General features: G+C 44.9%; 1 protein-coding gene across 1 annotated transcript in view; it reads right to left on the reverse strand.

Annotated features, from left to right (window-relative positions):
• The window catches only part of SLC45A4 (solute carrier family 45 member 4), a 117,463-nt gene that overhangs the window by 13,023 nt on the left and 79,149 nt on the right, over window positions 1-25,291 (reverse strand). Inside the window, exons 3-4 of the mRNA XM_063451011.1 lie at window positions 14,167-14,355; window positions 10,836-11,015 (exon numbers count right to left, since the gene is read on the reverse strand). Of these exons, the coding sequence (XP_063307081.1) occupies window positions 10,836-11,015; window positions 14,167-14,355 (369 nt within the window). The remainder of the gene's footprint in view (window positions 1-10,835; window positions 11,016-14,166; window positions 14,356-25,291) is intronic.

A 25,291-nucleotide genomic window follows, 5' to 3' on the forward strand; every position in this document is an offset into this window, starting at 1 on the left:
GTGGGCTCCCAGGTCTATCCCAGTTATGTTGTTCTCCCTCCTCTCCTTCCTGTGTCTTATATCCTAGCTTTGTGTAATTCGGTCAGCTGAGTTGTTTGTATGTGCGATGTGGGTTCCTTGGAAAGGAGAGCTATCCTCATTCCCCATGTGATCGTGGCTCTGGGATCAGGATATTCAGTCACTAGAGTGGTAGTGTGTGTGGTTCGTTCGTGGGTCTCCTGTTGTCGATTCCCATCGTGGGTGTTGGTGTGTGAGTCGGCTATGGTGGCCTGGGTTCTATGAGAGGTCTGTGTGTTGCTGTTCGTCGGGTTCGAGAGGTTATTGCGAGTACAGTATGCTGTTACGCCTTGAGGCTTCATGGGTTGTGTTTGTGGGGTAGCTGTGTGTGGGTGATGTGTTGATCACGTGAGTGTTGTGGCTGTAGTGTGTGTGGTGCCTGTCTTATGTTTGGGGGGGGAGGGAGGGTGACCCCCAAGCGAATCTGGTTCCTGTCCTACTGACATACATATACCGGGGTGAACCCCCTACGCTGGGTGACCCCTAAGCGAATCTGGTCCCTGTCCTACTGACATACATATACTGGGGTGAACCACCTACGCTGGGTGAACCCCAAGCGAATCCTACTCCAGTACCAGGGACATATATACACTGGGGTTTAACCCCCACGCCCTAGGACGGGCTGATAGCCACGGAGGACGATCTGTTACTGTATGCACAGACCGGAACACAATGGATACATGTATGTCGACAGAACCAGGATGGAGAGCTCACGGTGCTGCCAAATCTCCACAGTACTATATCCAATAAGGGTGACCCCTTGGATAATTTGGAGGCTACCATACCTCCCCATACACGGGCTTACGTCCCGACATTACTGACCGCTCATCCCGGTCTTATTGAGGGTGACCCCCTCCTCAGACCACTCCCAGGAAATCTCTAAGTGGTACTGAATTAAACAATTCTGGGTGACCCCCAGTTGTACGTGGAGGCCCACTAGTGGCAATAAGTGTACTACCGTACCTGACACCTGTCCGGTACCCCACAGACCGAAAGAGTGTCCCAACATGCCATAAGAGACATACATACAGGGGTGACCCCCTACGCTGGGTGACCCCCCAGGCTAGTCTTACTCTGGTGCTAGTGGCATAGGTACAAAGGGATGACCCCCCGCGCCCTTTTCTAGGGCTTCTACCTTCAGTGTACGCTCTGTCATTGTATGCACAGACCAGGGCACACTAGAGGCATGTGTTCCGACACCTCTATGCTTCAACTGGAGGATCCGTAAGCCCTTCCCTTAACCGAGAAGGAGAACTCACAATACTGGCAAAATCCACAATTCTAGGACATATAAGGATGAACCCTTGGATTACATAGGGAGGCCTTCACGTCTCCCATACTCGGGCTACGTCCCGACATTGCAGACCGCTCATCCCGGTCCTACTGAGGGTGTCCTCATTCTCAGACCACTACCCATATCCTGCGGAAGTTCTGGTATGGGTAGACCCCAGTTATACACAGAGGCACACTGAGTGGCAATAAGCATACTGTTGTACGATCCTGGCTCCACAGACCGAAAGGGTGTGAACCAACAGGTCGGACTTCCCTCAATTTCCCCGACCGACTTTCAGGGCAGCTCCGGGGGAAGAAGTCCTCTCCAAGATGCTGGCTAACAAGGCGGGCACCTTACCACCTAAACACCATTGGAAGGGCCCAACGCGACTTCCGAGAACACCCCGATTTAGCGGAACCGTCTCTCAGAACGTCCTGTCCATTAAACATCTCAGGCTCCATCATCAGGGGACAAGGACTTCATCCCTCCCCTTCTCTGGAGATCATGACAGGGTAAAAAACGAGGCGCGTTTTACCCTGCATGGTCTATATAGAGTGCAGGGTAAAACGCTATTATAGTCTATATAGAGTGCAGGGTAAAACATGACTATGGTCCATAGTCATGTTTTACCCTGCAATCTATATAGACCATAATCGCGTTTTACCCTGCACTCTATATAGACCATAATCGTGTTTTACCCTGCACTCTATATAGACCATAGTCATGTTTTACCCTGCACTCTATATAGACCATAATCTCGTTTTACCCTGCACTCTATATAGACCATAATCGCGTTTTACCCTGCACTCTATATAGACCATAATCGCGTTTTACCCTGCACTCTATATAGACCATAATCACGTTTTACCCTGCACTCTATATAGACCATAATCACGTTTTACCCTGCACTCTATATAGACCATAGTCATGTTTTACCCTGCACTCTATATAGACCATAGTCATGTTTTACCCTGCACTCTATATAGACCATAGTCATGTTTTGCCCTGCACTCTATATAGACCATAGTCGCTTTTTACCCTGCACTCTATATAGACCATAGTCGCTTTTTACCCTGTACTCTTTAAGCCTATATTGCTTTACTCTGCACTCTATCAGCCTATAAATCGCTTACTCTGCACTCTATCAGCCTATAAATCGCTTAACCTACACTCTATAAGCCTATATTGCTTTTTACCCTGCACTCTATAAGCCTATATTGCTTTTTACCCTGCACTCTATAAGCCTATGTTGCTTTTTACCCTGAACTCTATAAGAAAATATTGTTTTTTTATCCTATAAAGCACCCTATAGCCTATAAAGACGTTTATAATACTAATATACTCTGCAGTCTATAATAGTTACAGTGTTTATGCTATTTCTCTCTCTCTATAACTATCTGTACATGAAACATAAAAATATCCCTGCGGGGGGCGTGGCTTGCCGTGCATGGAGTGAGTCGCACATCGCCGGAGCTCCGCGAACCCGGACCACAAAGCCCCTTATAAATGCCACATTTCACGCCTAATATGGGGAGAACGAAACGCCAGGGCACCCCAGGACCCTCAAGCACTAGCCCACCGAGGAAAAATACCGGACCGCTGGATGATTTCCTTGCCTACCCGGACGGCCCCCGAGCCGCGAAACACGCGGACAAAATGGCGGCCGTTTCCCCGGACCTGGACAACAACGCAGGTCTGGAACCGGGCCCGGTGGGAAGTGACCAGTTAAGGCACATTACCGCTGAACTGGCCTCTATATCTGCCAACATGCTATCCAAAAGCGATAAAACTGCACTGGTAACGGAACTAAGGACGGCGATCAGAGAGGAAATCCAGGAGGTGTGCAGAGACCTCACTGCCCTGGAGGAAAGAGTCACGGAGCTGGAGGGGGAGAATATCAGGGCCATCCAGCACTCCCAAACCGCTGATCATGCCACTGCTAGACAGGGCTCGGTTCTGCTCGAGCTCCGTAGACAGGTGGAGGATTTGGATAATAGGGGGCGACGAAACAACATAAGAATCAGAGGCCTACCGGAGGCTGAGAATGAAAACCTGGACACTGCCCTCAAGCAGCTCTTTACCCATATCTTGGGTGTGGATGCCCCGGATGACTACCAGATTGAACGAGCCCACAGGGCCCTTCGCCCCCCCAGAAGAGATGGCCTTCCACGCGACGTCATTTGCTGCCTCCTGTCCTTCCAACTCAAAGACGCCATCATGAGGGCCGCACGTGCTCAGACTGTCGTCTTCCAAGATGCCGCAGTCTCGCTTTACCAGGATCTATCGGCCCTTACCCTAGATGCAAGGAGGGCGTTGCGGCCACTCACGCACATCCTTCAGGAGAAACGCATACCCTACAAGTGGGGTTTCCCCTTCAGCCTCCAAGCCAAGCGGGGGAACACATGGTGCTCCCTGAGATGGCCCAACGACGTACCCAGCTTCCTGAGATCGATGGACCTACCACCGGTCACCATCCGCAACTGGATACTGGACCAACCTCCACCACGCCCGGAGCACCCGGAGGTACCTGCACAGCTCCGCAACCAGGCACGTAGAGACCCACAGCCTCTCCGATGGGGAGGCCCTAACGGGCCCGAAGAATAATCGAACTCGTATCAACCCCGGCCCCGGTGTCCCCTGGCCCACTGTGATTGCTCCTGTAAGCGGACGTACCTGCCTAACGGCCTCGATGACAGCTAAGTACTCATATAATATTGCACACGGGGTACACTGTTGTTTTCTCTCCCACGCAGACCATGGGGGCCCGGGGTCGGAATCTTGGGGACACTCAAGGCAACTGGGGGGGACTCGATTTCCCACGTTATCTATAGCTTTTGGGTGGGGTACGGGTGTGGACCCTTATATTATTGCCCAGGACGGCCGCTAACGGACCTCCTCTCGCCCGGGAAGCCGGAGCACACCGCTTCCCTTGACACCTGCTGCCACCAAAGCCGGGACTCTGGACGCTACCCAAGGCCCAGCCGACCGCCCGCCCGACTGCCCATGTCGAACTGCAAGCCTCCCCAATAATGTTTAGAGCCCCCGGGAACCGTTTCCCTTTTCCACTGTTAGACTGGGGGGACCCAGTGCCAGGTTGGGGATGGGTGTTGGCGGGAGGGGGGGACTTGGATTGGTTTTGTATGTTAATTTGCATATTATCTGTTCTTTTACCTGTTGTGTTTGATACCAGTAGACTCGCTCTCCCCGAAACCTACTACCCATGCAGCCGCTAAATATGCCACTAAGCTGTTGTTGACCCAGCTCGAACCCGATACGCTCCCCAGATTAGAACTAGGGCGGCCGCTCCGTTCCTGGGTCGGGGGGCCTGTGGGTGGCTTAGCCTTCACCTGAACATCTTATGTGGCACGTGGCGAGACATGTAAGCTAGCGCACCCACCGCCCACGCCCTACCGGGCGCCACGCAGTCTCGGGCAGGCCTCTACTCCCGCTACCAGACTGCCGATGCCCTTAATGCCCGAGGGTCATGGCGGACCCCTCCTCGGCCCAGTGGCTAGGATGGGGATACCGCGTGTACACGGGGAACCTGACCATGCTTCATTTGCTGTATATTATGTATATTATGTATATTATGTGAATTGTTGTTTGCCTTGCACACTGTTTGCATAGCTGCTTTCCTCTTACCAGACTGTGCACTGATTTTCTAACCCACCAACAACCCCGCACGTCTTTCTTGCCCGAAAGAACCTGCAGACCCCCCCTTGCCCAGCAGCTAAGACTTAGGGCCTAATGAGCTAACGGGGAAATTAGCTAAGGTTCAACTGTTGTAATACTTGCGAACTGTTGTTTGAATTGTATGCTTCCTGCAAACTGATGCACCCCTCGTCAGAATGTATGCTTTCTCTATGCCCCGCCAGTAGCCCCTTGCACCTCTCTCTCCCCTCCCCTCCCCCCCGCCCCTGCCCAGCAGATCGCTGTTACTATACGGCCCGGACGAGAGAACCACCATGGCCACCTCACCCTCCCCGCAATACCCGGGCCATCCAGGAGAGGACCCCCCCCAGGGAAACGTACTTGACGCAACCAGGCCCCCCTCCGGCCCCCGCTGTCCCGTAGCCCTGACTGCTGACCCGCACCTAACAAGCCCTTACGGACGCCTTCTTGCCCCTCAAACAGACCGCTAACTCCACAAGTGTTGCCCCCCCTCTTGCACTAACCAGAATGACCCCTGAACGACATCCTACCTACCCTAATGTGGTCCGGGGGAACGTGACACCCGGTGCCACCGGACGGTTCTCACACACTCGACTTCCAGACCTCCCAGCAACTGACCCACCTGTATATAAGGTCATCCTCACTTGACCTAGGGCCACGGTTGCCTATAACCCCTGACCCCCTACTAGGTGCCCACCTCCTCCTATCTTCCCCTCCTCATCCCCCCCTTACCTCTCCTTCCTCTTCCATCCCCCTTACCTCTCCTTCTCCTACCCCCCCCCCGTCGGAACCCCACGGTCCGACCTCCCCGCACCTCGCGCCAGTGCTCAGCCATGGCATCGGGCTATCGGCCCGCACCTTTAATTCTGAGGACGCATAATGTCCGAGGCCTCAACACCCCCGAAAAACGGAGACATTTACTACGCACCCTCTGGGCTCAGAAGACCTCGGTGGCATTCATTCAGGAAACACACCTGAAGGGGGGGGATGCCCCCCTGATCAGGGATAAACGATTCCCCCTAGGCTATTATGCCAATCATCCCGACGCCAAAAGAGCGGGGGTAGCCATCCTCTTCTCCCACAGCACCCCTTTTACCAGCTCCGCCTCACAGGCAGACCCCCTGGGCAGATACATATTTGTTAAAGGCGATATTGCCGACCATAAGTACACCTTCGCCACGATATACTGCCCTAACAAAGGACAGCACCGGTTCTTGACTAAAACCCTCACACTGTTAGAAAAATTCCGAGAGGGCACGCTGATCCTGGCCGGAGACCTCAACATTCCACTGGACCCACGGATGGACTCGTCTGTGGGTACCAGCGCCATTCCCCTACATTGTATACGTCAGGCTAAACAATCCTTAGCTAAATCAGGCCTGATTGACTGCTGGAGGGTGGTGCACCCCGAGGACAGGGATTACACTTGCTACTCAGCAGCCCACACCAGATACAGTAGAATAGATTATATTTTCCTTGCGCAAGAATATCTCCCCCTCCTGATAGATTCCTCCATTGGCATACAACACGACTCAGACCACGCACCGGTCCAGGTCACACTCAAATCACCGCTCTTTAAACCCAGTGAACGCCACTGGAGACTTAACGAGAACATTCTGACGGACAATGAAACTACCTCACGCGTAGCCCAAATACTGACCCAATACTTTGATGACAATGACACACCGGACGTTGCCCCCCTCACTATGTGGGAGGCACATAAATGCGTCATACGGGGACACCTGATCAGTATATGCACCCAACGGAAGAGGGAACATACCGCTAAGATACAGGACCTGACACGCGAAATAGCTACCCTAGAGACACGACACAAGACTGACCAAACAGACGATATCTACCGCCACCTTACGGACGCGCGACGGCAGCTCAAAGACCTCCTATCCCAGAACCTTTTGCTCACCATTCGCAAATCCAACAGACATTTCTACGAGTTCTCAGACAAATGCGGTAGGACACTAGCACGCACCCTGAAACAGAGACAGAGACAACACCACATACACCAGGTCAAGGGACGGGACGGGACTATGAAAAGGACACCGACTGATATACTACAAACTTTCAGGCTCTTCTATGAAGAGCTCTATAACATAGATAATACCACCCGACGTACTGATGCGCCCCAACACTTGCGCAACATAGAGAACTTCCTTACGGAACACGTAGGCCGCACGCTCCCAGAAGGCCTGGCTGAGGAACTAGAACAGCCACTCACAGTGGAAGAGTTGGCCGCTGCGCTCAAACGATCTAAAACCCACAGGGCCCCGGGCCCGGATGGTCTGCCCGTCTCGTACCTACGCAGGTTCGGGGACGTGCTGCTCCCACAAATTGTACTAGGCTTCAACTATTTGCTGGAAGAAGGGTCGATTCTCAACAGATACTCTACGCGCCACCGTGACGGTCATTCCAAAGGAGGGCAAAGATCCCGCGGAATGCGGGAGCTACAGACCGATCTCCCTCCTTAACGCAGACCTCAAGCTTTTCGCCAAAGCCATAGCCATGAGACTTTCCCGAGCACTCCCTACCCTTGTCCACCCGGATCAGGTAGGATTCATCCCGGGACGTGAGGCGCGTGATAACACTATCCGGGCCCTACACATGATCCATTCTGCCCGGTCGATGAAGAGGAACCTAATTCTGGTCTCCACCGATGCAGAGAAGGCCTTCGACCGGGTAGATTGGCTATACCTCGAAGCCACCCTTCGCCATATGCAATTTGGCCCCCATATCCGCTCATGGATCCTCTCCCTATATACAGACCCCACGGCCCGCATTCGGGTGAACGGCGCTCTCTCGGCCCCCTTTTCCATCCGTAACGGAACTAGACAAGGGTGTCCTCTGTCCCCCCTCCTGTTTGCCCTCACTCTGGAACCTTTTCTAGAGGCGGTCAGACGGGATGGGGGCATCAGCGGATACCGACTCCACCATACGGAACATAAAGTAGCGGCTTACGCGGACGATATGTTATTCTTTTTAGACAACCCCGCGATCTCTTTCCCCAACCTCCTCCGTGCCTTCAGGACCTTTGGCGACATATCCAACCTAAAACTCAACATGAGCAAATCGGAAGCTCTACCGATATCCCTCGCAGCTGAGAGGGTCGCTCACTTAAAAACCCAGTTCCGCTTCTCGTGGTGTGACTCCAAACTTAAATATCTTGGCGTATGGCTGCCCAGCGACCTATCATCCCTATTTCGACTGAACTTCCTCACCATACTCGCGGTAATACAAACGGACTTGCAACGCTGGAGGAATCTTTACGTTTCCTGGTTCGGACGAATCAACGTAGTAAAAATGAATATACTCCCGCGTCTCCTGTACCTGTTCCAGGCTATCCCCATCACCATCCCCAGGACATACTTTCAATCACTGAACACAGCCATACGGCAATTTGTATGGAATGGGAAGGCAAGCAGGATTAGCAGGGCACTATTAGAACGCCCCAAACGCAAAGGGGGCGCAGGCCTCCCTTCCCCTCAAGGGTACTACCACGCAACACATCTGCTTAGGGTGATAGACTGGCACGCCCACCCCACGGCCAAGCAGTGGGTCCCCATTGAACAGGCGCAGGCGAAGGGCACTCTTCCCTCCCGCCTGTGGCTCAGCTCTCTCACTCTAACATCGCTACAAACGGGCAACCCTCTGATCGACGCTACATTACGGGTCTGGTGCTCACTACGGTATACACGCCAGCTCACCACCACCGACAGCCCCCTTACACCCATTACCCACAACCCGGGGGTGGGTGGGGGTCTCACGCCAGCGGACCTGCGCTCCTTCACCGACTCCGACTGGCTTAGCTTCCGACAGCTCCTACAGGGACACCAACTTATACCCCTTGCGGCCATCCTGGGTGACAAGGCCCCCACAGGACTAGACCACTTCCACTATGCTCAGATACGGGCCTACTATAACGCCTTTTCCAACAAACAGTGCCTACACAGACCCCCCACACAGTTTGAGTCACTGTGCACGTCCCGAACCCACCCGGACAAGGGAATATCACTGCTTTATGCGACACTGCTTGATAGCGAACATCGGACACACCCTAGATATATAGCTAAATGGGAAGAAGAGACAGGGACTACACTCACGGACCAGGAATGGGACAAGATTTTTGCGCTAACACACAAAACCTCCATCAGCTCTAAGGTTCAAGAAACAGGCTTTAAGATCCTCACGCGCTGGTTTAAAACCCCTGACGTGGTACACCGTATAGACCCGGGATCCCCTAAGGAATGCTGGAGATGCGGTGGCACGGACGGTTCCTTCCTCCACACCTGGTGGACGTGCCCCGATATTGTGCCTTTCTGGACGCAAATCAGAGAAGCCATCCGTCTCATAACAGACATCACCCTCCCCTTTCACCCTCTCACCATGCTACTGCACCATACAGACATGTCTATCTCGGCCTACAAAAAATCCCTGGTCAGACACCTCCTGACTGCAGCCATAGCGTTGATTCCCGCCCAGTGGAGACAGAAGGGTGCACCCACCTTCCAGCGGTGGCTAGACAGAGTAGGGGAGATACACCACATGGAATCACTCACGGCAGCCCTACAGGGCAGATTGGAGAGGTGCGATCGTGCCTGGATGCCATGGCTGTGGTACCTCATGATGGACGGGGCCGGGAACCGTGGATCCCTCTCCCCCCCCCCCTCGTCCCCACCCTCTCTCCCCTCCCCTCCTCTCCCTGCCCACCTACATTGAAATACCATCCATATACCGCCCAGACCTTGCCCTACCCTGGACACCTGTCATTCATAACCAGACTTCGGACACAGGGTCATTGACCCCTCGCATCTTGGACTATACTAACCCACTCACGTTAACTGACCGGCCTGACGGACTCTGACTTAACCAGATCCCTAGACCGCTGTGACGGATGACCCCTACCCATACCCGCCAGACTACCCCGTAGCCGCTTCTCGACCAGGTATCGCGAAACAGGCGCATACCTCTATCCCACCATTTTGTACCCCATACCCCGTTTGCTGATCGTCACAGTCTACGCTCATGTAAAAGGGGATCACGACCCATATTACGACTAAGCTGAATTGCCCACATGTGATATTTACCTGACTTTATTGTTGTAAGTTATTAGCCCTAACAGAAACTCCTTAACGTTGGCATCTTCCCGCCCTAGACCCTATTTGTACTGTACACCCCACTCTTGATTTACCTCTGTACGCTCCAACGATTCGTAGTCACCCACATCTGTCTACCATTGCGCACTCCGGACCACAAGCAGGTTATCGTGGCTCCTTGCAAATGTACTAACTAGCTTGTTAACCAGTTGCTTTCTATGCTCTATCTGGAGGGCTCTGTCTGGGGCTCATTTTTGCTATAACTATGCTATGATGTAAATTCCTATGCCACATACCGGAGTTTTTCTTTTGGGTCTATGATGATTGGTGTGCCCTACAGCTCATCTTGTTCACATGTACTGTACACGTTTGATTTTGGAAAATAAAGATTGTCAAAAAAAAAAAAAAAAATATCCCTGCACTCTTAGACTCCATATATTTCATATAGGTCTGTGTTTCAGTTTCCCTAAAGAACTTTTTCTTCACGACAGTTAAAAAGATAACTAAACAGGCTTATTTATAGATAACATTTAAGACTTCCAACCCCGGTGTTCGATCTATAGCCTGTATACTTTTTGCATTGCGTCCTGTAGGTTCTGACACTTTTACCATAGACTCTGTAACCTCTTAAATGTTCACCCTTTTTGCACTTTTTAAACCATGCATTCTGTAGCCTCACATACTTTATAATTTACATTCTAGAGCCATTAATGAACAAGTTTACCTACCGGCTGAAAATGCGTGTATATTAAGCGCCATGTCCTGTTCTTCAGTGTCCGCCACATCCAATAAGTATGCCCGGATTGGCCCTTCTGTTGCGTCAGCACAAAAATCTAATACTACAACGCCAAGTACGGTCAGAACAATGCCAATGGGCTGCTTGTCAGGAACATCGCCAATAGAAAGACCTGCAGGAGAATACCATGTTTAACTTAACAATTATTAAACTGAGGAATCGTGAATAGCAGTACCCTATTCAATAAATTGTGAACAATCAAACATAGAATGTGAGGGCAGATAAGAACCATTCGGCCCATCTAGTCTGCCCAATATTTTGAAATACTTTTAATTAGTCCCTAGCCTTATCTCAAGTCTAGGATTGCCTTATGCCTATCCCACGCATGCTTAAACTCCCTCACTGTGTTAACCTCTACCACTTCATCTGGAAGGCTATTCCATGCATCCACTACCCTCTCAGTAAAGTAATAATCAACAGGAGTATTGCAAACTGTATTGCAAGCCTGGATGAAAAGGGGGAAAAAAAATTAGATATATATGTATATACATACATACATACATACACACACAAAGAGAGACCTAATTATTTACACAGAAAAAATAGTTCCTATTATTTACGTTTAAATACACAAATGCTTTTTTGTTCAGAAAATGTATACATCACTAAAAAGAAGGATTGTGAGTGGTCAGGCAGGCAGTAAAAAAGTTAATGTTATTTAGAGGGTGGATAGCCATGCATTGTGAATAGCTATCCTTCACACGTACTGATTGATTCCGCACCCATTATCTGGAAGAGGTGGGAAAGTTAATATTCCCACAGAAATCCTGCAGCTCCGTTCCCCCTGGCGAGTCTTGGTAAAGAACAGAAACAAGAATGAAAAATTAGAAGAAAAAAAACTCCAGAAAATGCCAGAAAGAGATATTTTTTGGGAATAATACTGGAAACAGGATGCAATGTTAGATAGGCATGAAAAGGAAAATGGATCACAACAGGAAATGTTTCCCTGTGAACAGGTTCCTTGTGTTTTCTCATGCCCAGAACTGGCAAAGCAAAGCAAGTCAGGACGTTGGCCCCCTATTCACTCACCCACCTGCTCCCTGCATCACCCCAAAGGGTTAAAAAACACCATAACAAGTCAATGATCACAACAAAAACACATGGCTTACACAGAGGGAGATCCACAATGTGTTATTGTGTAGTACATTAACGGGACACTACCACCACCGTCACCCTTATTATCTATGGAACAAAATCCACAAGACATGTTTATTTATTACTACTAGTCACACACAAAAAAACATGACCTGAAGGCATCACTTCATAGGGCAAATATTTCACCCACATATTAACCAAATTTCTAGCAAACCCTACAATTCCACAAGAGCACCTGTGTGCTGAGAATAATTAAAAAGCTGAATCACCCCGTATTCAACAAATCAGATTCCAGGACTCTTCATATCCCCGTTGTAAATGAACCCTAGAGTGCTCTAATTAGCCAGAGAACATATCACCATTATGCAGGAATTTTGACACATAATAATAGGGCATTTATACTTGATCTACGTGCATGACATACTCTTCTAGTTTTAGATGTTTTACAACAAGTTACAAACAGGCCATCATGTCCTGAAACCCTGCAATTTCTGCCCTCATAGTTAACTAATACATGTAGAACTGTTGCATCACTTGGAACAGAGCCATCCTGGATACATTGTTATCTAGTGTTGGTTTAATATGTTCCCACCAGGTGGCACTATATAGATCTGGTTTCATAGCATACATCATTAACAGGAAAACTTCAAGCATCTTCAGCTTATTGTAGTGGTTATGGTGCAAGAAAACTATGGATCAAGACCTTTGTTTTTAGAGAAACTATTTTCAATCGGTTTACCTGAATAATTTATGAATCTGAAATGTTCATTATTGTTTTCATTGTTTCATGGTGATATAGTATTCATTGATTTATAGTGCATTCCCACTAAACTGGCAAGCACAATTTGTATGCAAAGTACCAGACTCCATCAGCATGAAATGTCCTGTTTACGGAGTATGAATAATTCTGCAAAGCCCGGCTATTGTTAAATAACGAGTAGGGCATTTTATTATGAAACAGGATTTGAAATCAATATGACAACACAGACAGCTGAGATCTTTAAAGAAACGCTATATAGCATTAGTAATACAGTTTTGTATCCCTTGATATTGAGAGAGTAAAAAACCCTTTTATAAAACTTACCTCTTTCCAGTGCCTCAGCTCCCACTGCCAGGTGACGTTACACTGAAAGGGGCAACGACATGCATGGTGCGCAATGTGTGCCCGACGTGTAGACAATAAAGATTGACTCAATTCTTTCCTATGGGGATTTTGAAGCCGCTGGACGTCATCATGCAAAGTGTGAGGACGTCGAGCGTCGGTTCACAGAGATAAACTCAGTTAGGGAGCAGGAAGAGTCTCTAGTGGCTGTCTGGAATATAGAGGTTAACCATCCTAAACCTGCAATGCAGAAATTGCATGGTCTGGGTGACTACAATAGCAGAAGGACACAGGGAACACTCCAGGATCAAGAAGGTACATTTATTGCAGCATACACCACCTCATGCATGATAAAGGCTCTCTTAAGCCGAAACGTTGCACTTTGCACTTTATGAGGTGGTGTATCCTGAAATAAATTTACCTTCTTGATCCTGGAGTGTTGCCTGCTTCTGTGAGTATTCTGGTGGATTCAGTGTTGTCCACCTTTGGCACAGCGCACCTCCATGACAGAGGGCCAGAATTTGCAGGCAGAACCTGTGTGCAGGGATTCTTGTTTTTGTTGGGTGACTACAATGTCCAGCCATGGTACACAAACTTTTGTTTCATTTTAAAGAGCTTTAAATTCCATTTTTTTCCATACATTGTGCCAGCAGACATGCTAGAATATGTACAGATTATAATTTATAACTCTCAAATAAGTTGGCCTCTCCCCACCTGTCAATCTAATCCTCAGCATTGAGTTTTGTGCCAAGTAGTGCGAGCAGGCAATACTCACGCTTGCTGGAGGAGTCTGGGAACCACTGAAGCCAGCTTGGCAGCTTCAGTACAGAGGATGGTCCTGCTTGGGGAAGTGTCCACAAGCAGGACCGAGTGCATGGGGGTAAAAACAGAGTGGGTGTTAAAACACTCGGACACCAAGGACCTCCAATAATGATAGTGCTGGGGTGCAGCTCCCAAACCAACTACATATATTATATATCATTTCAGTGCCTTGGGAGCTGTTAACTGTTAAAGTGAATTTAATGGGTAAATTGTGCTTATTAGGGTCAAAGCTGTAAGTGCTTACCAATAACAGAGCCATTCAGGAAAAGTGCAACTCCTAAGAGAACGCCAACACACAGGGCTAGGATAAAAGGCCGTCGACGACCCCATCTCAGCGTGCAGCGGTCACTAGCAGATCCAATAAGTGGAGTAAAAATTAAACCGAGGATAGGGCTCAGGAACCACGTCAGACTGTAGTATTGCTCCGGAAGACCTAGGGAAAATAAATACTTTTTAGTGCAATCAAAAACTGTCTATTTGTTGAAAAAAGCCAAACATGTTAACAACATCATAAAATAACACTGACTTAAAGGGAAATTACCAGATATAAAACTAAATATTGAACAAAAACCATCTGAAAATATTTATTACATTGAAAGATGAAAAAACGTCAATCTTTTCTTAAACCAGTTGTGTCACTTTTGAGGGTCGTAGGATATTTTGAAAAGATCCCAAAAGGTGATCTCCAGTTAAGGTCCTGCGTTCATGGGATGCAGTTAAGGTAGGTTTTACTTACCTGAAGCTGTCCTTCGCAGTTGCCACCATCTTCATACAGAATACTAAAATTTCTAATAGAGAGATCAAGTCTGGGTGCCAGGTGTAACCATCCCTGGACTCCTGATCCAGTTCACAGCCCAAGTGAACAACATTAAAATAAAATAATAAAGATACTAAAACCACATCTTAAAGGGGAAAAAAGCCATATAGATAGATGAAGAAGGTAAATATGGTTTATTTAAGGAAATGGCAGGTCATTTTATTACCATAACGTATACTACAGACTATTGTAATAATAAAAAAAACATTTTTCCGCTATACCCACGTGAAACATTTTCCAGATTGTTAAAATTCACTGTTTAACCGATAAATCCACCAAAACATCTGAACTCAAAGTCAAAATAAATTGTTGAGTAAGCGTAAAAATGTATTTAAAGAGATTAACTACATTCCTATTGTAGCTTATACTATTAACCCTTTCAAGAACAGCAACAAATTAAACCGTTTTGAAAGTAAATGCAACAATGAAGGTCATAGCACTAGTCAATTAAATGAACATTTTAGTATTGGGAATACTAAACCCCCTCACTCCCTCTGTGAATTAAACATGCATATGAACTGCTCGGTTATTTCATATTGAGATACATATTACACTAGGAGTCTCTGCCTTTGTTTTTAATGTTCTCATGGCGTTTACCACTTGGAGAACAGAAGAGGGACAGTGTCACCATAGCACCCATCAATCTGTGATATCTGAGCCTGTCATTATAGGTGCTGCTCAATGATTCCAGTACAGTGTACGAGGGTAGGTTTGTGTTACTAGTGTGGGCTATTATGACCACTCGGTTAGTTTTTCTTGGGTTAAGTTAGAGAAAGTTACACTTGTATGGTAGCTGCTTTCTTACTATTTTTTTTTATGATATTTATATAAGCGCCTTTTCTCACAGAACACTTGTTTTTTTTCACACTAAATACTACACCTGTTCCTATGGCAACGTGAACGTCTTTTAAAGACACTGCATGGGGACCAGAATTTAACTCGGCATTATTGTATTTCATTTAGGGCTGCATTGATTTCAGCATAAAACGTGCTCTAAAGCAGGATAGCAATTTTAAGGATCTGTTTACCCTTTGCATTTTGAGGAGCCTTTAAATTATTTGAGGTTTGTTATAATTTCAGTTTTAATATATTAGCAGAATTGATTCAATACAAAATGAACAATTGCATTTTTAAATGCCAGGACTCTTGCTGTGAAGGGATTAAAGTAAATATCTCTTGCAAATATCTATATTCTATTGCAAAATCATCTGCTGTCTCCCCCATTTATCTACACACTACTGTCTCCCCCATTTAGCTACACACTACTGTCTCCCCAGTTAAAGACATGTGGATCTCTTCCCTATTTATCTACACACTGCTGTCTCCCTAGTTAAAGACATGTGGATCTCTCCCCCATTTATCTACACACTGCTGTCTCCCCAGTTAAAGATGTATGGATCTCTCCCCCATTTATCTACACCCTGCTGTCTTCCCAGTTAAAGATGTATGGATCTCTCCCCTATAATGATACACACTGCTGTCTCCCCAGTTAAAGATGTATGGATCTCTCCCCCATTTATCTACACCCTGCTGTCTTCCCAGTTAAAGATGTATGGATCTCTCCCCTATTAATCTACACACTGCTGTCTCCCCAGTTAAAGATGTATGGATCTCTCCCCCATTTAGTGACACATTCTAGGACAAACTAGCAGTTGTCATTCTTTATTTATAAGTAAATTAGCTGTGGTGTATTTTATTTGGTTTGCAAATCAGTTCTTATTTAACCCCTTAAGGACACATGACGTGTGTGACACGTCATGATTCCATTTTATTCCAGAAGTTTGGTCCTTAAGAAGTTAAAGGAGTTCTGTAATATTACAATGTGGTTTATTAACTAAAAATCGGATTGCAATGAACTGAAAAGCAAACAGCAAAAGCAAAATGTAAGCCAAAAATCATACATTTGGTCAAAGTGTTGCAATATTAGGCTGTTTTGCTTAATGCACTGCAATTTGGACTTGTGGCTCTGTAACCTCAGACTTACCTTCTTAAAATGTATAAAGCCAACACTTTTTATACCTAACCTAATTTTGTTGATTAATAAGGCGGTCAGTGACTACAAACAGCTAGATACCTGGTCACACAGCATGGGTAAGCTAGCAGTGTATTCACAGCCATTCCACTAAACCAGCCATGAATGGGTATTGTGCGAGGGGCAACGTGCTACATCCTAGTGGCATTATCAGTCCATGAGCCACACATTGTTTGTAGTTTCCAGGAATTTTCTAGATAAACACTCATTAAAACAATCTTGATTCATAAAGTCAAACTAGGAATGCAAAGAAGTCCAAGCTCTTTATTGTATCCAATGTGTCAATGAAAGAAAGACAAAAAAACATTCAATTGTAGAAGGATAACAACACACACGGCTGAATGAAAGACTACAAAACATAGCGATCAGCTGTACAATGGGCAGTCAATCGCTGCCTTTATTTGGATAACCATTGGCATTTGTTTACAGGGGGTTACCCGATTGTCAGTACGGAGGTGTCATCTCATTGAAATGTACACTATCATCACATTGGGTAAATCACGATGATCTTCCCTGCGAGGTATTTCGAGGTAATGTGTGGCTTTGTGAACAATTGCAAATAACTTGCATGTTATTTCACAAAGCTAAAACACTCCACAAACATTGCCATTGTCCTGGATCGCAATCCTGAGCGGCACACAATTCCTGTACTTAATAATGGCACGAACTCTGCTATATAGAAGCATTTTTACCCTTTTCAGTAAATGAATACCAAAGGAACAGGGAGAGAGGAATGCAAGGTCTGTAGCTACACATTTAAAGAAACAGTCACTATATAAATTTGCACACAATATAGATACACTCTCCGGTCATCTATTTATTTGAAATTGCCAGGACTTTTACATAAGATTAACAGAACCATATCTTAACACAAACATTGCAATATATAAAAAAAAAATAAGTTAATGTATTTATTAAGTGAACATAATACCATACTGAGGCTCTGGAAACACTCAAACCATCCAATTCTCTTATTATATTTGTGCATTATTTTCCCATAACACATATAGCACTATAATATTGTGTACCTTTTCTCTTCCATATATTTATGTTATTTATTCTATGGCACTATAGTAAAAGCAGTAAATCTATAATAAATAATGGATAGCAATAAGTAGAGGAAGGCATTCTGAAACTGATGTAAGTGGATTGCAGAACCTTCGTGTGCTCAGCATGTAACAGACCAGCAGTATACGGTCTGTACACAGGTTGTTACTCTGCTGCAAGATTCTGGATGGACAGTCAGCAGGTAAGCATACTATCTACCATAGCCGCAGCTAATGTCATTTTTACAATGGGCCATTCTTTTAGAGATTTATTTATTCATTGTTTTACCAGGAAGCAATGTTTTATGCATGCCAAGGAGAAAAGCAACAAATATAATGCTACACGTCGACAATGTGATCAAATGTTCAAAATAAGAGAAGCTACATTTGATTGAAAAGGAAAACGAAAGAATTCCTGAAAAGGGGACCTACCTTGAAGGACCACTATAGTGCCAGGAAAACATACTTGTTTTCCTGGCAATATAGGGTCTCTAGGTCCCCCCACCCTTAGGGTCCCCCTCCCACCGGGCTCTAGGGTGAGGAAGGGGTTAAGCACATACCTTTTCTCCAACGCCGGGCTCCCTCAGCGGTGGGGACTCTCCGCCTCCTTTCCCGTCATCAGCTGAAGCGCGCGCATTCAGCCAGTCCATAGGAAAGCATTCTCAATGCTTTCCTATGGACGCTGGCGTCTTCTCACTGTGACAATCACAGTGAGAAGTGCTGAAGCGCCTCTAGCGGCTGTCAATGAGACAGCCACTAGAGGCTGGATTAACCCTAGTGTAAACATAGCAGTTTCTCTGAAACTGCTATGTTTACAGCAGAAAGGGTTAATCTTAGATGGACCTGGCACCTAGACCACTTCATTAAGCCGAAGTGGTCTGGGTGTCTATAGTGGTACTTTAAGAAACACTGTGTATTCCTGACCCTATATACAATCCATAGGAAAGCATCGGGAGGCTATCGCGCATGCCAATCAGCATCTCCTTATAAAGGTGTAAAAACAAACTCAGTATCAGCGCTTAGTGAGTATACCCCTATTATTTAAAAAAAGGGTCCAGCACAGAAAAATATTCATTCAGCAAAGAGTTTCAGTTCCAGTGTTATGTAGGGGTACTTTAAAAAATCCACAGGGATTAGTTACTGTAACAGTAGCACATATGGCAAGTCTGTGTCTTTATACGTATCCAGACCTTAAAAAAAGGAAACTGACATAGCGTAAAAACGTAACAACTTTTATTCCCATAAGAAAAAAAAAACCATAGGAGAAACTCTTACAATAATGTATTGTGAAGCTTATCTCTAAATTTCACAGTGAAAGCAAAATTCAAACAGAGTATCAATGGAAGAGTAGAATGTTACCGCTCCGTGGATAAAAAAATCTTGTGAATCTTAGAGATAAGCTTCACAATACATTATTGTAAGAGTTTCTCTTATGGTTTTTTTTTCTTATGGGAATAAAAGTTGTTACATTTTTACGCTATGTCAGTTTCCTTTTTTTAAGGTCTGGATACGTATAAAGACACAGACTTGCCATATGTGCTACTGTTACAGTAACTAATCCCTGTGGATTTTTTAAAGTACCCCTACATAACACTGGAACTGAAACTCTTTGCTGAATGGATATTTTTCTGTGCTGGACCCTTTTTTAAATAATAGGGGTATGCTCACTTAGCGCTGATACTGAGTTTGTTTTTATTTCTTGTCCTATGGGATGTTCTAAAACTTGGGAAGGTTTTTATTGTATCTAGCAGCTTTTTTCAATTATTTTCTTGTGGATAACTTAATTTGGAGCATTGTCTTAGAAAGTCCACTGTATTATTTTTATCTTGCGCTCTCTATACCGTGTGTTTTAATCCTTATAAAGGGGCATTGAATCACTGCATCTCTTTAGAGAAAGTCCAGCGCCTCCATGCAGAGGCACTGACTCAGGAAGCGTCTCTAGTGGCCATCTGAGTGACTGCCACTTTAAGAGTCCTCAGGCAGCAATGTAAACCTTGCTTTTTCTCTGAAAATCCAGTGTTTAAATGAAAAAGCCTGCTGTAACAGGCTGTAGACACCAGAACAACTACATTAAGCTGTAGTTTTTCTGGTCACTATATGGTTCCTTTAGCCATCCAGGCAATACCTACTAAAAGTGTATGCTAAAAAGGAGGGAACAATAATACTGGAGTTGCTCCAAAAAAGAATAAGATAGAACAAAAGAGCCTTGACTTTATTTAGACATCTCTTAGAAAAATAGGACAAACAATAATAAAGTGGAAACAGCAGAGTTCTGTAGCCAATGATGGGTAGGTTTTTAGACCTTAAAGGGACACTCCACTTTACAAATAGAAAAAATAAAAATCACAATTTAGACATACCTTCAATGAAAACCTGCTTGCATTTAATTATTAATTTTCACTGGAGTTATACTTAAAAACATCTTGTTAAAGCTGCAGATCTCTTGTCTAAAACCCTTGCAATCCCTCCCCTTCTAAGCCTGCCCAGACTTTCTCTGGCTGTCCAATCACAGACTTCCCAATGAAGCTCAATGAGAAGTCTTTGCAAGGCAGGTGCTCTGGGCAATTGCTGCCTCGAGTTTAGCTCCTATATGCGTAGAAAGCATTTATGGACAGAGATTCGTTTTAACATATCTGCAACTGCACTATGGTGAATTTTCTTGTTTTCATTTGGTTTAACCCCTTAAGGACCAAACTTCTGGAATAAAAGGGAATCATGACATGTCACACATGTCATGTGTCCTTAAGGGGTTAAGAAAATCAAAGTCCATTTTATATGCTTTACACTAAAGCATAAAAGCTCATTGCCAGTGATACAGTAACATGCTTCCATTAAAACAAACAAAACAGAAAAAGCCAAACATAAAAAAACAAAAAACTTTCCCGGACTCTCAAAAAAAAAAAAAAAAGGTAGTTCATCTAACCAGTAAAACATATTTTAACACAAGATAGAGACCATCGTGATGCTCTGTGTTTTAGGAGATAGTTCTGATTTAAGGGGTTGTGGATAACTTGTCACCGAGCTGAAAGATGATTAGAAGCTTTGCTGTTTCTGCATTGCTGACTCTCGCCTTGCAGTGGGAAACAGGAACTGGAGGGAAAACAGGAACAAACAAAACCATTTTATTTCCAATTTTGTTGACAACATTCCATAGGAAACCCTATTATTTAAAGATCTATCACACACCAGCACAAAATATACATATGAGGGGGATGTTACTGGCAACCATGATCCTGTTTACCTGGCCTGAGTCAAACTTCCGACTACTACACAATTAATGAGTTGGAGAGATTAAAAAAGTGAATATATTCAGTGAGAAAAACAATTTGTATGCTTGCTTATGGGGTCTGACTTCTACTGAGAGTCTTGCAGCTTGGCATTTCCCAGCAAGTTCCCAACAAACAGGACACTGGATATAGTAAATAATTCCTCTTGGATTTTTTTCCTTCAGAATAACCCAGTCTAACAATAGTGAGAGCAACACAAGTTGTGGTTCACAGGAAGTGCTGACTGTGTCAGATCGGAGTGTGAGAAGCTCTATGAGGTCACGACTTACGGTGGAAAGAAAAAGAATCCTGTGCCACGTGATGCTGATTCTATCGCTACCTCCTTCCAATAGGTTTTCACGAACAAAAATAAATAAATAAATAAAATGGGATTGTGGTTTGTTTATTTATTTTTAACACTGTGGGAAAAACAAAACAAAACAAAAAAAAAATCAATAAATAGAATTGGAATTGACAATGGCAAAAATAGCAGGAAACTGTTAATTGCACAAACAAAAAGCAAATCAAAACAACTTGATAAGAATATGTGCAACAAACATTCCCATTGCAGTGGTACCCAATTGTTTTTACGGTTGTTTTTTTTTTTTTAAATCAATGGTTTTAATTAATTTAAAGGCACAGCACTGTGCAGTGTTTTAGCATGCAACATATATAGATGATCTGTAATTAAAGGGTAATGCAACAGTTCAGTCGTTTTAGATATTAGAATTTTCCTCCAATAGACCTCCCTCTGCCTTATTACTAGACTTGCGTTTGGCACCTGCTGAGTGGTGACAAGACCCTCAAGAGTGAGACTTCGCCACTGCATTTTTTGGCCTACCTTTCCCATGGTGCATCATATAAAGCCTGAAACAAATCAGGCTTTTTCCTTCGCACTTCCTCACGGTTACAGTTTATTAAAATGGTAATAGGCACTGGAATTGTGTTATTATTTTACTGTGAATTATTCAAAGATTAATGTACATTGCGGCATTTCATATCTCTTAGCATTGGGAAGGGGGAGGAAGGGGGCCAAGCTTGACTGTACTAGTGACTTGACTAGGGAAACCTGCGTTCCCTTACAGACTTCTCAAATCGTGACTGACCTGCCAGTTCCAGGACATTTGGGAGGCATGATTTCCTTTTGCTGCCGTTGTAGACTCCAAGTCTGTTAGCCTTACTATAGAAAGAACTTGTTTATTTAAAGTCAGAATACATGGCTGCAAAGAAAACCTTATTCCGTGTGATTCTATAGCTGTAAATAAATGTTTTCTTTCTTCAAGGACACTGGGAGCTGATCCCAAGCCAACATGCAATATCTCAGATTCTTCCAACAAACCCACGAAAAGACCTCTACCGCCCTCACTCATACTATGCACCCTGACGAAATTGAGAGGGATCGTATAACTTCCCTCCATCACAGAGCGGAGAATCGGATTTACTGTTCAGTAACACTTAAAGGAGCGTCCAATGTTTTCTTCAGGTCTCCTGTTCTTCTAGTAGCAGATATGGGCCTCCCTCGCAGAGAAGCATTGCAGACAGGCACAGCTACTGCCTCTAGTAGACAGACAAAGTGCCCTTGAGAAGGTAGTGCAGTCTAAAGCGTGTGCTAATCATTGGATTCCCTTCAGGTGAAAAAAGGTGCTAAATCACTGGTTATAGTAAAGATATAATTATGTTTATGCTACACACCCAAAATGTGACGCCAGGTTTATAAAAGAGCTGAGGCAGACATTGCCATAGTTTCATATTTCCTGCCAATATTTCTGTATGTTCCTATAAATCTGTCTCCATATATTTTTACATGAATGATATCGATGTAAGTTGTATGGGATTTTTACACTTCTATCAAATGTACTAATTTATATCATGGATAACAGCCATAGAGCAGCTGCAATTTACACATATCCTGGTTCAAATAGGGCAGCGAGTAGTACTGGCACGGAGGAAGCACTATGTGCATTGTAGTAATACAATGTGGTTATGGTGTTTAGACTCTCAGCGGCTTAATGTATTATATGCAACATAATAAGCATTTCCTCTCCAGCATTAAATAATACCCTCCACTTCCTGCCAAACCGTGGTACAGGGCAGCCTCATCCTCCATAGGACAGTTAGATAAGTTAATATGTGCTATCTGTGCTGTGGATGGATGCTCTTGAAAAGATTATGCTTTGCTATTAACGTCACTCGCTGGCTGCTGCTAAAGATCAGGGAGAGCAGGAAAAATGGCATTAACACTTGCAGTCCTGAACTGGTTTGCAAACACTGCAGTACACCGTGCTGATTACGGCTGCAGTTAGAAGGGTTAATACATCGTAAAAGACACTGCTTCCTATTTTCTACACAAGGTAGCCCACAGACTAATGGCAAATAGCTGGAGATACTACATTCACAAATATCCAATCAACCCCCACCCAAAAAAAAAAAAAAAAGATGCACTGTGTCATTAAAATCCATACATTTAGTCGTGACACTTACAATCATGAAAACGTCTTAAAATACCAATACAAATATAAGTAGTGCCTGATTGCAAAAATCTAAGTGCTCAATAGCATGTGCAACCAAGTGATGTGTATTTCACAGGTAAGTATTGATATAAATAAGTGCAATATTAGTGTAATCATATATTAGTGCTTCTTTTCTTAACACTTTTTTCATGATGGTCAGTATCACAACTAAATTGTATGGTTTTTAAAGACACAGTGCACTTTTTTTTGGTTTGTATTTTAGAGTGTTTTTTGAGCACACACAGTGTCCCACTCTCCCCAGCACCTCGCTAGGCCTATCAGTAAGGAGAATGGCAGAGAAATAACAGAAGCGGTTGAAAAACACATTTCTATTGCTTTTTACCAGCAAAATATCAGCCTGTTCTCTGTACAGCAGTGTAGCGAGGAGTACAGTTTGTTTGTCAGAAGATGCACCCACAGTTAGGAGATTTGATATCCATGTATTGCTACGGTCGTTCGTGAAACATTATACGTTCGCATATTCAGAAAGGATGCAGCCAGCCGCTCTACACATTAACATACACTAGGGTTTTATCGTTCTAACATAGCAGCAGATTTAGAATGATAATAAACAAGGACTGTGTGCAACCAAACATGTTATTTTGGAAATAGTCACATCCCAGAAATCGCCAGGGAAAGAGGTGCTAATTCGGTTACTGGTGCAGAAACAGAAAACACACAAAGACAAATGTAGTAACAAGCCTTGCAGAACTGAGTGACAGCATTATAGAAAACTCCTTGATCAACGGCACTCAGACCCAATATTCACTTTTTGTCCCCTTTGACCCTTGAGTCCTGCAACAGTTACAAAAACTCAAGAACACCGAGCTATTAATTAGGTTGCACATGTTCGATACATTGAGTGGGATTAGGAAGAGTGCTAAATACAGTAGCATGACAAATTCCAAGGCAGATAAGGGAGTATTTTGGAAGCAGATGCTCCATTTACAAAAATAAACAAGGTTTTTATCAGCTCTTATTTAGTGATTAATGGAAAAGTTGTTTTTAGCTGAAACCCCCTTCGAAATTCAGACATTCACAGACTTTCATATCTGCCGGTTGCCTATTTATCTAGTGTCTGTGGTATAAAGACAAATCAGCTCAGTCCTAAAGTACTCCACAGTCTGCAACTGTTGAAGGAAAATTATTATTCCCGACAATAAAAATCATAAAGATAAACTAAAATGTTGATACGATATTAAAGGACCACTCTAGGCACCCAGACCACTTCAGCTTAATGAAGTGGTCTGGGTGCCAGGTCCTTCTAGGGTTAACCCATTTTTTCAGAAACATAGCAGTTTCAGAGAAACTGCTATGTTTATGAATGGGTTAAGCCTTCCCCCTATGTCCTCTAGTGGCTGTCTCATTGACAGCCGCTAGAGGCGCTTGCGTGCTTCTCACTGTGATTTTCACAGTGAGAGCACGCCAGCGTCCATAGGAAAGCATTGTGAATGCTTTCCTATGTGACCGGCTGAATGCGCGCGCAGCTCTTGCCGCGCGTGCGCATTCAGCCGACGGGGAGGAGAAGAGGAGGATCGGAGGAGGAGAGCAGGAGGAGATCTCTCCGCCCAGCGCTGGAAAAAGGTAAGTTTTTACCCCTTTCCCCTTTCCAGAGCCGGGCGGGAGGGGGTCCCTGAGGGTGGGGGCACCCTCAGGGCACTCTAGTGCCAGGAAAACGAATATGCTTTCCTGGCACTA

This window comes from Pelobates fuscus, chromosome 4 (assembly GCF_036172605.1).
Source record: "Pelobates fuscus isolate aPelFus1 chromosome 4, aPelFus1.pri, whole genome shotgun sequence".
Classification (NCBI taxonomy): Eukaryota; Metazoa; Chordata; class Amphibia; order Anura; family Pelobatidae; genus Pelobates; species Pelobates fuscus.